The sequence below is a fragment of the Passer montanus genome, unplaced genomic scaffold (genome assembly GCF_014805655.1).
Source record: "Passer montanus isolate IOZ18808 unplaced genomic scaffold, ASM1480565v1 scaffold95, whole genome shotgun sequence".
Classification (NCBI taxonomy): Eukaryota; Metazoa; Chordata; class Aves; order Passeriformes; family Passeridae; genus Passer; species Passer montanus.
The window spans coordinates 492,216-506,849 of NW_024374923.1; the positions used below are offsets into that span (position 1 = coordinate 492,216).

At 50.4% G+C, this 14,634-nt stretch overlaps 1 protein-coding gene and 1 long non-coding RNA gene across 5 annotated transcripts; both read left to right on the top strand.

The window, feature by feature from the left end:
- The first annotated feature begins 911 nt into the window (after positions 1-911).
- Positions 912-4,553, top strand: LOC120496045 (placenta-specific gene 8 protein-like). 3 transcript variants are annotated; one of them, XM_039696089.1, is made up of 5 exons: positions 912-1,028; positions 3,314-3,458; positions 3,685-3,809; positions 4,148-4,251; positions 4,400-4,553. In XM_039696089.1, coding segments are annotated over exons 2-5 (336 nt in total). In that variant the 5' UTR covers positions 912-1,028; positions 3,314-3,352; the 3' UTR covers positions 4,401-4,553. The 3 variants fall into 3 exon arrangements, with proteins under 3 accessions (XP_039552023.1, XP_039552020.1, XP_039552022.1); XM_039696086.1 differs by lacking the exon at positions 4,400-4,553 and having other exon boundaries at positions 4,148-4,255; XM_039696088.1 differs by lacking the exons at positions 912-1,028; positions 4,400-4,553 and adding an exon at positions 1,379-1,445 and having other exon boundaries at positions 4,148-4,255.
- Positions 4,554-6,527: 1,974 nt separating this feature from the next.
- On the top strand, positions 6,528-11,836 carry LOC120496087. 2 transcript variants are annotated; one of them, XR_005626209.1, is made up of 4 exons: positions 6,528-6,935; positions 7,261-7,380; positions 8,002-8,652; positions 9,430-11,836. It is a non-coding gene; the product is annotated as an uncharacterized LOC120496087 (long non-coding RNA). The 2 variants fall into 2 exon arrangements; XR_005626208.1 differs by having other exon boundaries at positions 8,002-11,836.
- The last annotated feature ends 2,798 nt before the right edge of the window (positions 11,837-14,634 follow it).

The window sequence follows — 14,634 nt, forward strand, 5'->3', positions numbered from 1 at the left end:
CTAGTATCTTGTTATTGGATCAGCTTTTAGAAAGGATATTTAATACATTGAAGGAGCCAGTTTTGCTCATCCCAAGTTGCAAAATTTAGGAAAATGACTACTGCTGCAGGGTAGAGCTGGGTCTTCCTGCAGGCAAGTGACTTCTGCAGGGCACACAGCATTGCCCCTACTGTGGTGGCCCAGGTGGCTGTCCAGTGTTGGTCAGTGACACCTTTCTGAATAGAAAGGCATGGGGTGCCTGGCACCAGCTCACCTTGATGTTGAAGAGATATGGACCCTGAGCATGAACTCCTCCACACCTGCAATAAAAAACCTGGCTGGGTCGTGGGTTATCTGTGTCCTCTCTAGGTACAATTAGTGCCATCTTCCTGCATGGCATTATACAGCCCATCTTGTCTGCACTGGGCTGTGAGCCCTCATTCCCATGCAGAAGGTGTAGGTTGCATCCACCCTTTCTCCATCGCTCTCAAGAGAAATGCTAAAGGACTTTTGATCCCTGCAAATATCTCCCAGCTTCATTCTTTAAGGAGACTATGATTATTTTTTTTGTCCCCACTCTACCTTCACCTTTACCACAAAACCTTTAAGTGGCTCTGTCCATGCTGAGGGGTGGGTGGGTGTGATGGTACTCCCAACTGTTTAAACCCAGATGGCTCAGACGGTCCTATGGATGATCCCTGGAAATGCAGAAAAATGCATTTTCAGCCTGAGAGAGCCCACCCCATGTCACCCAGTGCAGTTACAGGTGCTGCACCTCCAGCAGCACATGGCTTAGGGCAGCACAGGAGCCTGGAAACAAACTGCCCTCCTCTGGAAACCTCTCCCACCAGGGCTCTGGGCCTGGAGAACATCTGGGTGGGGAAAGGCAAAGGTTGGCGGCAGGAATGCAGCAGGGAAGCTGCCATTGTGCAAAGCTGCACCATTTGCTCTGTTAGTCAGAGGGAGCAAAGGTCATTTGCCAGAGTGCATATAAAGCATGAGAACCAGGAAAAAGAGACGTGTCTGCTGGGACAAGGACAGCTTGGCAAGTATGTATGGCTTGGCTTTGCTTTGGTTGTGGTATGGAAACTGCTTGTGGCTGACGTGGTGATGCTTGGCAAGGGGAAGGGTTGGAAGCAAAGGTGAGGTTTTCTACCTGGAAAGCTGCTTCAGGGTTAACCACAGCATGGTGGGTGCTGCTGATGGCATCTTGACAGATGTGGGGAACAGAGGTAGAGAATAGCAGATTTGGCACTGTGTTGCTCATATAGTGCACTGTATTTGTGCACATACAGTGCCTGTAGATACAGCTTTGTGACCTTGGCTGTTGGTGAAATGTAGCTGCATGCACTTCAGGATGCTTTTGTCCCCATCATTCATTCCAGTGTGTCTGGTGAAGCCATGGGGGTGTGAATTGTGAAACTGTGATACATTTGGTGTGCTGGGCCTGGCCCATCTCTCTGTAGGTGAGTGTGTGGCAGAGGCTTTTCCAGGCTGCTGCCTGCTCTGCACTGCAGCCACCACCTGTGCAGGGTGGTGTGCTCGTACCTGGGGAGGGGAAGGGGAAACCTGACTGGAGGGATCCTGTCCCTAAAATTTCTCTTGCTGCTGCTGCTCCTGTGCACACTTCTCCCTGTGGTCCTGCCTGCTGCTAAACATCCCTGTCTCTGCATGGGAGCCCCATGCTGGGCTCACCACTGCACAGCCTGTCCATGGTCTGTCTCCTTCCCTGCCCCTCCTGCTTCTTTCTTCTTAAATCATTGTGTGCCAAGGCTTCCTGAGGGGCCTGCTGTTTTGGCATGCCAGGAGGTGTTACATTGGCTGCAGAGGTGGTGGGAATTACCTGGGATCTCACAGACGAACAAACGGGGACAGCTGGCCAAGGCAGCGCCAGGCGCTGTCCGGAGAGGGATGATGGATGCAGTGTCCCCTGCTGCACCCTCAGGTGTCTCAGATAGGGACAGCCTAGCTTTGTTCCATTGCCTGCAAAAAGTCAGCAGCAAACCATGTGGAGGTTTTTACCAGCTTTCTTCCCTCTTACACCATAATTCAACAGCCTTTTTCCACTTCCTGGACTGCCAGGAACAAGGGCTGTTTCTGACAGCTGGGATGTGTCTCTTGTGCTGGGGAGTCACAGGAGCTTCCAGCGAGCCACCTGTTGGCATTAGTCAGTACAAATGCAATGCCACAGTGGTGCCACTCTCAATGAGCTCAATGGCATTGTCTGAGTGCTGGGCACAGTAATTGTTCCACCCCATTTCTTGTGTCGTTTAATACTTAACTTTGTGTAACTGTGCAATTCTGGAGAGAAAACAATCCTCTCAGAGTGCCTAACAAAGTGGTGCTGAGATTGGGCAAAGGGCAGGGAGTGAGTCTGCATGGGAGCTCTCCCGGGAGAATCCTCAGGTTTTTTGTTTGTTTTAATTAAAGCTCCAAAACCAAAAGTGAGAGTGGCAGAACTGGTGCTGTGCCTTGCAGGGGTGGCAGGGAGGGAAGGGGCCACTGATGGAGGTGCAGGAGGAATGGTTACTTTGGTCAGGTGATTTTGGGGATGGTACTGTGAAGCAGGAGCTTTCCTACTCTCAGAGAATGCAGCCCATTTCTGAGAAAGGATGGGATGGAGAGGAGCTCCACAGGCTATGGTGACCCCACAAGACTGAGGAAGAGGAGGATGATGATGTGTTGGCACAGACAGTCAAGTGGAGGAGGGATAGGAACTGGTGGCAGGGCTTAGGGTGATGGAAAGAGACAACGAAAACCCACTGCCTTGAAACACAATAAGAAGGCAAGTGAAGAAGGAAGGGAGAGGGGGAAGCAAATAAGCTGAGATTTTCATAGAACAAAGCAAAGATTAAGTTGACTCCTGAGAGCTTGGGGAAGCTAGAACTGAGCAGTAGTAACTTTGGGAGACTGTGATCATAAACAAAACAAAACAAACTCCAAAAAACCAGCCCAAAATGCAGACAACTTTACCCAGACAATTTTACACAGATATTTTTATGTGATTTTACACAGACAACAGTGAAGGATGACCTGGAGATGAAAAGACTAGTTTGAGGTGTTGAAGCACTTCAATTCTGAAGCAGAAGCACCTCTGTTTTCCCAGAGACATTTTACTTGCATAGGGAGGGTGTGCTGCTGCCTTTCGTGGAAGACTGGTTTTAAGGAAGGCTTTCCTTCAGAGGGTAGTGTCAGCTTCTGGCAGACCTGTACCCCTCACTTTGTGGTGCCTGGTAGTGGGGACTCCCCAAGGAACTCTGAATGCAGCAGCCTGAGCAAGACACCCACTTCAGAAATACCTGCAGCATCCGCCTCTGACGGCTTTTCTTTCCAGACCACAAACTGCCTGGAGGGACCTGAACCTGTGCTGGCAATGGCCTCTCAAAATGTGATTACAGTCCAACCCCAGTTTTTAGCTGCCCAGCAGCCAGGGGAGTGGCAAACAGGGATGCTGGACTGCTGCTCCGACTGCGGCGTATGTGAGTACATAATGTAGCCCTCATTCCTGCTGTTGTTCATTATGTGTTCCTGGTGTTTTACCCTGCTCCTCCTGCAGCATTACCCCTGCTGCCAGCCCCACTCCCGTGGGTACTGGAGGCAGAGCAGCTCTTGCCTGATGTCAAGAGCCACAGCTCTCAGCTGTTTTTTCCCCCTTTCCTCGGTATTGGCACCCCTCAGCCAAGTCCACATCTCACTGTCTCACAGGTCTTTGTGGGATCTTCTGCTTCTTCTGCCTGAGCTGCCAAGTGGCTGGGGACATGGACGAGTGCTGCCTGTGTGGCTCTAGCGTGGCCATGAGGACCCTCTACCGCACCAGATACAAAATCCCAGTGAGTGACCAGCTCGGGGGCCTGTCCCAACAGCGACAACAGCCACGGGATGGGTGCTGGGGTGGGGGCTCAAGGAAGGAGAAAGGGCTGCCCAAGGGGAAGGGCAGAGGTGAGGAGTTGCATGAGCATCCCAGCTGGCCAGGAGTCAGGGACACATCTGGCTCACTGCTGTGAGCTGCAGGTAATCCCAGCGCACACTACTTCATCCCAGTCCTTGCTGGGAGGTGCAGGGCCCGGGTGAGCTCCCATGGGGTGCTGACGATGTAAAATAGAAAGGCTGAAAGATTTAACGTTTGGTGTGGGAAGGGATTATTCATGCAATGTCGCTTGCTCCACAGGGCTCCATCCTGAACGACTTTTGCGCCCTCTGGTGTTGCAGCCCGTGTGCACTCTGCCAGCTGAAGAGAGACATCAACCGGAGGAGGGCAATGGGCATATTCTGGTAAACTGGGGGGCTGGAGCTACTTCGTCTCAGTGCCTTCCCTGGGTCTCCCTTTCCTCTGACACCTGACTCCAGACACAGGGTTGCAGCAGTGCCAGAGCAGTAATGACTGAGGAAAGGGTGATCCTGCTCTCCTATCCTGTTGCAGATGCTGCCATCTTCATTGGACCCTGTGGAGCCTCTGCAGGCAGGAGCTGCTGCTGCCCTGGCTGTTGGGACGTGCACCATGAGGAGTTTGCCTTCACTCTGCTTGATTCCCTTTTCCCTTGGTAAAGCCAGCAATAAAAGCACTGCTTGTCTTCTTGCCTGTGTGTTGTTATTTATGTCTGTGTCTTTCTGCAGCACCAGAATCAGTGCTGTACTTTTCTAGGCTGTGTGGCCAGAGGCACTATGAAGTTGTCAGATAAATGAGGCTTTCTCTTGCCCACCCACACTGGTATGAGGCCAGACCACAAAATTCAGTGAGGAGAAGATAAAACAATAGCCATATCTGCTATGGGAACAGAAAAGATAAAACAAAAGCCAAATCTGCTATGGGAACAACTTCTCTGTGGACACCACCAATGTGCAGATCTGGTGACAGCATTGCCCTCTGCTCAGAGAGACCCAAAAGCACTGAACCCATCCCTATGGATGCCTGGACTGTCCCCAGCACCAGGACACAAGCGGGGAGTGATGGTGATGCTGTGGGATTCCCAGTCACCCTGCTTTCCCCACAGAAATATTGTGAAGAGACCATCACATGGGAGTGGCTTCTCTGGGTCAGACCCTGCAGATTGTGGGTGTTAGGTGTAATATGCTATGGTGGAAGAGCTGGGACTTGGGGGTGCAAAGGTTTATCCATTGCCTACCATGGTGACAAACAGGGAAGAGGTAAGTCTGGGTCTGGGGTTGCTCTGGCTCAGATTGGTTTAAAGTTTGTTGCTTTGAACAGAGAATGTTGGGGGTTTGCCCAGAGAGGGCTGCAGGGGGCCTGGAGGCTCTGGCATATCTGTATACATATCTGTACTTCTGCTGGACAGGACGGGAATTTATTCAAAAGTACCTTTTCCACTCGCCTGTTTTCACCATCACAACCCCCGCTGCATTTGCTCCCGGTGTGAAAGGGTGAGGCTGTGCCGCTGCTGACGGCGTGTGCTTTCAAGTTGCAGCGTGTTTTTTGTTTTATTAGTAGGTTTATTGTTTGATTTGTAATTTGGTAGTTTCTTCATGCGGTTTCCTTTTTGTTCCCGCCTTTTCCCAGAATTTTCGTCACTTTTTTTGGTTGTTAGTTTCTAGTTTCTATTTCTCCAAACTCTATCAGTTTACTGAAACTGTTCTCCTCCCCTGGGATTTTTATTGGTTTATGCCTTGTGGTTCCCGCCTTGTTTTTACTCCCAATTCTCCTGATTTGTTAAAGATTGTTCCTCCCCTGAGACCTGCCCCCAGATATAAACTCCTTTTTTTTTTTCCCCTGATCGGAGTCCCGGAATGAAGAGGAGGGGAAGTTTTACATGAAATAAAGTTACCTCGGGACGCGTGTGCTGCTCTGTGTTTTATGATGTGCTGACACTGGCACATGGGATTCAACGGGGCTCCAGGGGGGTTCTGCCACTCTGGGAGCTGGCAGTGTGCCTGCTGTGGGAACAGATGTCGCGGGTGGCCGCAGGCATGCTGGGTCACCTCTGCTCCCTCCTGGCTGCTGGTCCTAAATCCCTGCTACGTGCACCCTGCCAGCCAACAGAGCGGGGCTGAGGGCTGGCTCTGAGCCCAGCCCACAACGCAGGCAGCTGCATGGTTTAGCTGGCCAGTTCAGCGACAGCCCTGCTGCTGCAGGGTGTGCTGCAGGGTGTGCTGAGAGCACCTAAGATCCAGGGCTTCTAAGTCAGGAGTGCTGAGGTCCCCTCCTTCCAGGGACAAGTGAGCCCTGTGTCCACAGAACGGAGCTCCCACCGGCCCCCTGTCCCCATCTCTCTTCCCACAGGGTTGGTTGTTTTGGGCTTCCCTGACAATCATTCCTGCTTGGCATCCTTCTACGCCCGTCCTTGATCATGGAGTCTCCTCCCGGGGTCTCTTTCTCCTCCAGTGCATGCAGGGGTTGTCCATTGGGACCAGGGACCAAAGGCACGAACCTCCACAGTGAGCCATGTCCTCCTCCACAGTGAGCCAGAAGCAGCCAGGAGGCTGCTGAGCAGACACGAGGACACAGAGGTTTTGTTTCTGTGAATTTCTTTATTAGAAGTAACTACAAACGACCACTACGAAAGCAAGTATGCACTTAAGACCACTCACCTGTATTCATTATTTGAAGTGCTACTTTGCCAAACTGCTGCCAGCGGCGGGCAGGAAGGAAAAGCCTCTTGTCGCGGGTGCTCCACATCACAGAGTTGTAAAGCCCGGAGCTGCACCCGCCCCATCCCGATCCCGGAGCGGGCGGCCCCTGGCTGTCGCACGGCTCAGCCACTCGCTCCCGGTGTTCCACCCTCCTGGAGCACACTAGGAGGCGCGGCGAGCTTGTTTTTTCCTCAGGGATTCCGCTTCTCCCGTGAGATCCTTGCGGGCTGTTCCAGCGCCGTGTGCCGGGACTCCGCGCTTCCTGACCTGTCCTGCCCCAGCAGCACCGCGACTCTCGGGCTGAGCGCTGTTGGGACGGCACCGTGTCCCAGGGATATCAAGGGACATAGACCTGCCCACAGCACCCCCAGGTGAGGCACCTCGGTGTCAGCAATTCCCGGTCGGGGTCAGCCCTGGACTGGCAGCAGTCCCCTGCCCCGCGGCTGCTGACGGCCGGAACGGGGACATTTTACGGGTCCTGAGGCTTTCTGTCAGTAATGCCGAACCTCCCTTTCCTGCTGAGGGATCCTGCATTGTGCTCTTCCACCTCCCTCCAGGCCGCTGCCAGCTTGCTGGGGCCGGGATCTTTGTGGTTTCCTGGTGGCCAGGATGGTTGTGGTGGTCGTTTTCCTTCTAAGACAGGTCCTTCTTGACACAGCTTTGCCCTTGTGTCCTCACGGGGCTTTGTTTGCACAGGCCGTGCTGTGGAGGTGAGCAAGGAGCCAGGAGCTGCCAGCCCCAAGTCGGGGGGAGAGGCACAAGTGCCTATCTCATCCAGGGGGTGTCAGGGGACACAGGAGCTGCAGACAGTGCCTGGTGAGTGCCCGAAGTGATGACCACACATCCAGCCATGCTGTCACGCAGCCAGCTATGCTGTCAAGGGGGTCTCTTGCTGCTGGCTAGGGTGGGAGAAGCCCAGCATAACTGGGAAAACCTCATTGTGGGTGATGGACAAGCACTTGAGATCCCCTCTAAGGGCTGGCTGGGTTGGTTCTGTTCCTGCTGCCTCTCTTGGCACCCTATGAATATGAGTGGGGGGGCAAACAATGCCAGAGGGGGTCAGCACCATGTGGGGAGCTGTCACAGCCCCCCAGACCAAAGCCTCTCCTAGGACGTTTGTGCCTAATGTCTGGGGGCCTGGGAGCTTGGAAGGGAGCTCAGGAAAGGTGAACCAAGAGTTGCTGGGGTCTGATCCAGCTGCACCCCATTGTCAGAAGTTCTGTGTAGTGCTGGGGACAGTGTGGGTACATCTCCTGTGCACACAGTCAAGGTGAACTTCACCCTGCTTCACAGAGGGGTTTGTGCAAATGCCCTTCCTGGACTGCCCTTCTGGGAAAGATGTGACTCTTCTGAATAGGGAGGGGAAAAGGCATCTCCCGAGGGTCTCTGGGGTGTGCCACCAGGAGCTCTGACTGACTGGTGTCTCTCCTTTTTTAGGTACAGAGGGGACTCCACTGCCTTGTGCTGCTGCCTCACCTGCAGCCACAGCCTGCGGCCCCTCAGAGCAGGGCAGCCCAGAAGAGCCAGGCTCACCCTCATCTCACTTCTGCTGTCAGGAATGGGACTGAGAGAGACCCTTCATGCAGTGAGGAACATGTGACATGTATTTAATCAGCAAGGGAAGAGGCCAGGCTCCTTGCTGGGTAGAGCTCCCTGTAGAGGATAACCCGTGTGGCTTCTGGGTGACAGACACCCTGGCTCCAGCTGGTAGACACCCCAGCTAGTTTGGATTAGAGATGCTCCTGGTTCTCACAGCTCTGACTGATAAATGCTCCAGCTGCTTACAATTCAAAGTATTTGATGCTCTAAGTGATTTCAACTCCTGCCTCTTCCAGATCCAGATCACAGTTGTGGCTGCTCTGCTGAGGCACAAGATGCTCCTGCCAGCAGATGTCCTCCCCTTGTTACACCCTGAGTTAGGGAAACCTGGGTTTCTCTTGAGTTTCAGGTGATTCCATCTCCTGGATGTGGGATGCTAATTACAGGCAGTGGGTGTTCCACCTCAGGTTATTTGAAGCCCTGAGCTATTTTGGCTCCAGCACACACCAGAGAAAATGTGCTCCCACTGCTTCTGGAGGCAGAAATTAAGTAAGTTGGGGGATGTTTGTAAACAGTCTGAAGGACTCCCAGAAATGGGAGACAGCCTGTCTCACAAAGCACACTGGTAAGGTCTGAAAGGCCTCCAAGACCGAGTCCTACTATCAACCTAACACTGCCATGTTCACCACTCAACCACATCCCCAAGTGCCACATCTGCTCATTTTGTTAGCACTTTCAGGGCTGGTGATTCCACCACTTGGGCAGCCTGTTCTAATGCCTGACCACCCTTTCCATGAAGAAATTTCTCCTAATATCCAATCTAAAGCTCCTCTGGCACGACTTGAGGACATTTCATTTCCTCTCATCTGTCACTTGTTTACCTGGGAGAAGAGATTGATCCTCACCTCTCTACAAACTCCTTCCACGTAGATGTAGAGAGCAAAAAGGTCTCTCCTAAGCCTCCCTTTTTCCAGGCTAAACATCCCCAAATCTGCACTGATCCCACAGGGACATGAGATGATACAGTGGGGCGTGATCCTGATCATCAGATCAGACACTCCCTTCTCTCTTCAAGGCTAATGCGGTGTGAGTATTGATGTAGTGTATGGTGGCAAAAGCACAACTAATGCAAGCCCCTCCTGAAACAGCCTACCTACTTTTCCAGGGTGGTTGTTGTTGTTTCCAAGAAGATCTTTTGCTGTTCCTTCATTTTTGGTGCACAGCAGTGGTGGTGCTGCCTGCATGAACTACAGGGAAATAAACCAGACCACCAAGTTTCACATCCCACACTGTTACTAATGGATACTATTTCTTTTCTTCCCCCAGACCTGGCCCCTAAGCAGGTTTGTGTTTTGGGATCCTGTGCAGTGTGATCTGGGAGAGCAGTCAGTCACCAGAGGGCACCAGGGAAGAAGGATGCTGAGAGCTCCACTTCTTTCTCTGCTTCACAGCTCAGCACATGAAGGAGGGACTGTTCTTCAGCACTGCCCTGCTGCTTCTGCTGCTGCTGTTTGTCCACAGGCAATTTCACCATGACAAAACATTTCTGCTCTGGCACAAGATCACAACAATTTAGCAGTGAGGAGGAAAAATCTCAGTCACTGGTACCTATTCGAACAGCTATGAATGGATGTAAAAACTGAGGGTATCTATCAAGTTGTCCTTGCCCTTTGTTTATGTTCAGGACATTTCACAGAGTGAGCAGTGGCTGCCATTGGGGTGCTTCAACTCCCTCCCTGGGACTTGCTGTCTCAATGAAATCAGAGAGCTGGGGAAGAAAACATGACTGCAGACATGGAAAGTTGTTAGAAGAATCTGATGTTAGCAGCTTAATAGACTGTTGTGTTCACTGAGAGGAAACAGAGGCCTTAGATATTTCCCAGGTGTGTTAATTCTCAGCTAAGACAGGTTTTGGCCTGCAAAGCAAGGTAGAGTCAAAACACCTGTAAGACAAAGCAGGGTTGTGAAGGATTACAGCTCTAAGCCTAAATTCAGGAGGTTGGAACACATCAGTAAAATGCAGCTCACTCTGAGCAGCAGGGAACCTGCTAGGAAATCTCCCACTCAAGTAAAATATGTGATGTTAACATCACATGATTTAACTGGTACTTTTCTGGGGCACAGTTTAAGTCATTTGTTATGAGAATGTTAAACCTTACAAGGGAAAGGCCCATCATGTTATTTCCAGGGCTAATGAGACAGACCAAATGATTCCTGAGAGGTTTGACACCAAGCTGGAAATACTGCACAGTATCATGCCAGCCTGATCTGCAGCTCAAAATTCCTGGTAAGCATCATGTTGATCAACATTAGATTCAATACCTACATCCCTTCCTTGAGGTTTATCACCTCGAGTCTTTCAATAGCAATTACTCATACAAGATATGTTTCTTCTCCTTGTAATAAAGTTTTATCCTGTTGTTAAACATTGCCTCCCAGTGCTGAGGTGAAAGCTCAGAGCTTCATTCAAGTCCAAACAAAGAAGGGGCACAGTCCAGGGCACACCTTGGTTGGTGTTGCTGCTGTGCAGCAGATTTCACCTTTCATTTTGGTTAATGGACAGCTGGTGGTGACCTCTGCCAGATTTAATATTTAAACACAGCAAGCAAGCTGTTTCGAAGGACTGTCTGGTAAGGTGATACCTCACTTATGGTGTGTTTAACATCTCAGGATTTTTATGTTGTGAACTGAGCAAAGCTCACATGTGTGTTATGGCTGTGCCTCACATATGACCAAGCACAAAACATAAGTGTGTAAGGTTGAACTCCGTATTTGACAAGTTGCTAACATTAAGTAATTCTGCGATACACCACAGGTTTGTCCAAAGATAGATGAGGGAAAATTTATGATCACTTTTTGTGCATTACCTGACAAATAAGCACCTGGGGCAGGCATGGCCTTGGAAACAGTATGACAGAGAAAGTTTTATGAGGGTAGAATTCATTACTGAGTTTTGCACTCCTGAAGGCACAGGTTTCAAGCCTGCAGCAATACGTGAACCTTGATCCCGTGGGAGCCCTGCAGCAGTAAAGCCGATGAGATGCCGAAGTGTGCACTGTCTCTCCTTAATGAAATATATAATCTTATCTCTGAGGAATAATTTCCTACACTGCATTTCTTTTATTGCTTATTTGAATGTGAATGGCTCTGTACTATCTTTATACAGGACCACAAAACATCCTAGCAGCTACCAGAGTTGATAACACAGTCCCTTCAGAGTGTATGTACATGTGTCCTATACATGTGTCTAAGAGAAAAAACTTCCCAGTGAAGTTAAATTGCTCCTGGCCAGCTTCCAAAACTGCAGAAAGGCTGAATTCCTTTCACTCAATGTTTCAGACTCTAATGCAAGCATCAGCTGGGGCTTTCCTTCAGACAGTCTGCTCCATGCCTGAAGACAGGAACAACTGCAAATTGACACATTCAGAAACAATCTCAGGGATACCTGTGCCCACAATTAAAAAAAAACAAAACCAAACCCAATTCATATTGGCTCTTAGAAGTAGAGCAAATATCTGTGCAAACAAAATAACCACAGTTTTTCATCTCCTTTTGCTGTTGTTGTTGGTTGGTTGGTTTAAGCTGGACCACCAGTCATGCTGAGAGCAACAGTCACCTCTCTCTGCATCCTCTGCAAGTGCTCCGGTTTTTCTTAACTCATGGAAGAATATCTTGAGTTGGAAGGGACCCAAGAAGGGTCCATAAAGTCCAACTCCTGGCCCAGCGTAGGACAGTCACAAGAACCACACCATGCACCCAAGGGGATTTGTGCAAAATCTTCTTGAACCCTGTCAGGTTTGGAGCTGTGACCACTTCCCTGGGGAGCTCGTTCCCAGTGCCCAAACACCCTCTGGGCAAAGAAACTTTTTTCTAATATCCAGCCTAAACCTCCCCTGACACAACTTCAGGGCATTCCCTGGGCTCCTATCACTGTCACCACAGAGAAGATCTCAGTGTCTGCAGACACCTCAGTGTCTGCCCCTCACCACGAAGCTTTAACTGCAATGGGGTCCCTCCTCAGCTTCCTCTACTCCAGGCTGAACAGACCAAGTGACCTCAGCCACCCCTGGTGTGGCTGCCCCTCAAGGCCCTTCACCATCGTAGCAGGCCCAGGGCCTGCAAGGCCTCCATGGCGGCCAGCAGCCTGAGCTGGGGAATGCCGAGTCATGATGACTGGACCTAAGAAGCCCCTCTCTTCCACCTTCAAACCTTTGCTTATCTCTCTGTAAGACGATAGGTCACTTTTCCCTTGACCCTTACTACTGGACAATTTCTAAAACTCCTGTACCCCATATAAAGAGCTACTTTTGCCCAGTTTGTCAGAAGGTGCTGTCCCTGAGACCTTTGCAGAAGATCAGTAAAGGACACCTCTGTGGAACCTCACACAGCCTTCTCCTCTCTTGCCCTGCGTCTGCCAAAGGCACTTAGCAAGCTAAAGAGATGAAATTACAAATGAGCTGATAAAGAGTTGAAATCACTAATAGCTGAGCTTGCTAAGGTTGTCTGTGGCTGGGAGCTGCCTGGGAGCTCAGACAGGCTGTGCTGAACAGTGTTGTGTTGCACTAGTTTATTTAGTTGTTCTTTTGCACGGGGTGATTGGGAATTTGCACAGAGTAGTCTTTATATGGCACTGAATAGCTTATGTTATATCATGTGGTTTGCTATCCCTTTCCCCCATCACACAGTCTTTCCCTTACCCACCCCAGTACCCCTTGGTGGTCTCTCCCCTGGGTTAAGAAACCCTACCCTTGCCACTCCTCACTGGTATCCCACTGGCTGTGGACCTCTCCCGCTGTCCACATTCCCCAGGGTATAAAAGTCCCCTGCCACCAGGGAACACTCTCTTTCTCCCATGAGTTTGTCCACCTGGTGTGTCTCTTGGAATAAAGGAAAACGTTTCACATGTGAAGAAGAGCCCTTCTCAATCTTTTTACTTTAGTCTATGAATTATTGTGTGGGCAAGGGTCCATAGCTAGCTGGAGTGGATCCCAATAGCCCAGCAGAAACCACGTTAATTCAGATCAGGACTAGGCTATGCAGACCCTGGGCAGCCCGCCGGGGATACCCCAAAACCCAGCCGAGGCGAACCCTATACACCATCTTTGTTGCCCTCCTTTGGATGCTCTCTATAGTTCATACTTTCTTATATAGTGGCACCCCAAACTACCCCCAGCACTGGAGGTGAGGCCGCCCCAGTGCAGAGCAGAGCAGGACAATCCCCTCCCTTGCCCAGCTGGCCATGCTGTGCCTGGTGCCCCCCAGGACACAGTTGCCCTCCTGGCTGCCAGGGCACTGCTGACTCACACTCAGCTTTCCATCGAGCAGGACCCCCAGGGCCCTTTGCACAGCGCTGCCCTCCAGCCCCTCATTCCCCAGTCTGTCCGTACATCCAGGGTTACCCCATCCCAGGGGAAAAATACAACACTTGTCTTTGTTTAAAGTTCATCTGGTTGGTGATTTCCCAGCCCTCCAACTTGTCAAGGTCTCTCTGCTGGGCCTTCAAGGGAGTCAACAGCTCATCCCAATGTAGCAACATATTACACCTTTGAGTCCTGCATCCAAGCTGCCTGGGGATAGCCCAGATCTGATACTACAAATTGTCTGCTGAGGTTTCCAGCCCAGGCTGCAGATACACACTCTCTGAACAAGATAACAGTATTTCTGCACCTCTTTGGTCATGTGTGCATCTTCTCAAATGCCACGGGGACTATGCAATGATTTTCACTTGCTGGTCACATGCTTCTAAGTCTCATATAAATACAGTAGAGAGTTAATTATTGTAAAATCACTGATAAGGGAAAGAACAAAGTCTCAGGAACATGGTTTATGAACAATGATAAATTCATGAATTACTTATCCCAGGTTACACCTACATAAAAAATTCTGGCCCTGCGGTGTTTGGTCCAGGAGAGCTCTTACAGGCAGCCTTGATGTTTAATTATTAGTGATAAGTCTTGCTAGGAAAAAGAGATGATTAAAAAAATCATGATTTTAAATTGAAACCATCCATAATGTGTACTCTCCCAAGGAGAAAGATTGTGACTCCATGGGCTTATGTATTTGTCAAAGCTCTGTCAGAGCCCTCACGTGGGATGGTGCCAACAGAACTGAAAGAGTTCTTTCAGTATCGCCCAGAGTTTGCCCAACCTCATCTTTGGGGTTATCAGAAGCTACATCCTGGAAACCAAAACTTCATCAGGGAGCACATAGGAGAAGTGGCATACTGTCACTGATCCTACTTCCAGTTAGCACAGCTCCTGGAAATCTGTGGCTGATGCTGCCCAGTAACCTCGGCTGGGGACCAGTGCTCCTGCTTTGTATAACAAAGGCTGCCTTACCTTTGGTCCTTTCCACAGCATCAATGTCATACCCACATACTGTCCTGTGAAAACCCCGCTCTGGTTTTCGCAGGACAGTATGCAGGTATGACATTGATGGATAGAGAAAAGTCTTCACATTTCTCCAGGTATTTGGAACTGAAGGAAAATGTATCCATCTCCAGGACACTGGGGGAGAAGATATCAGAGCCGA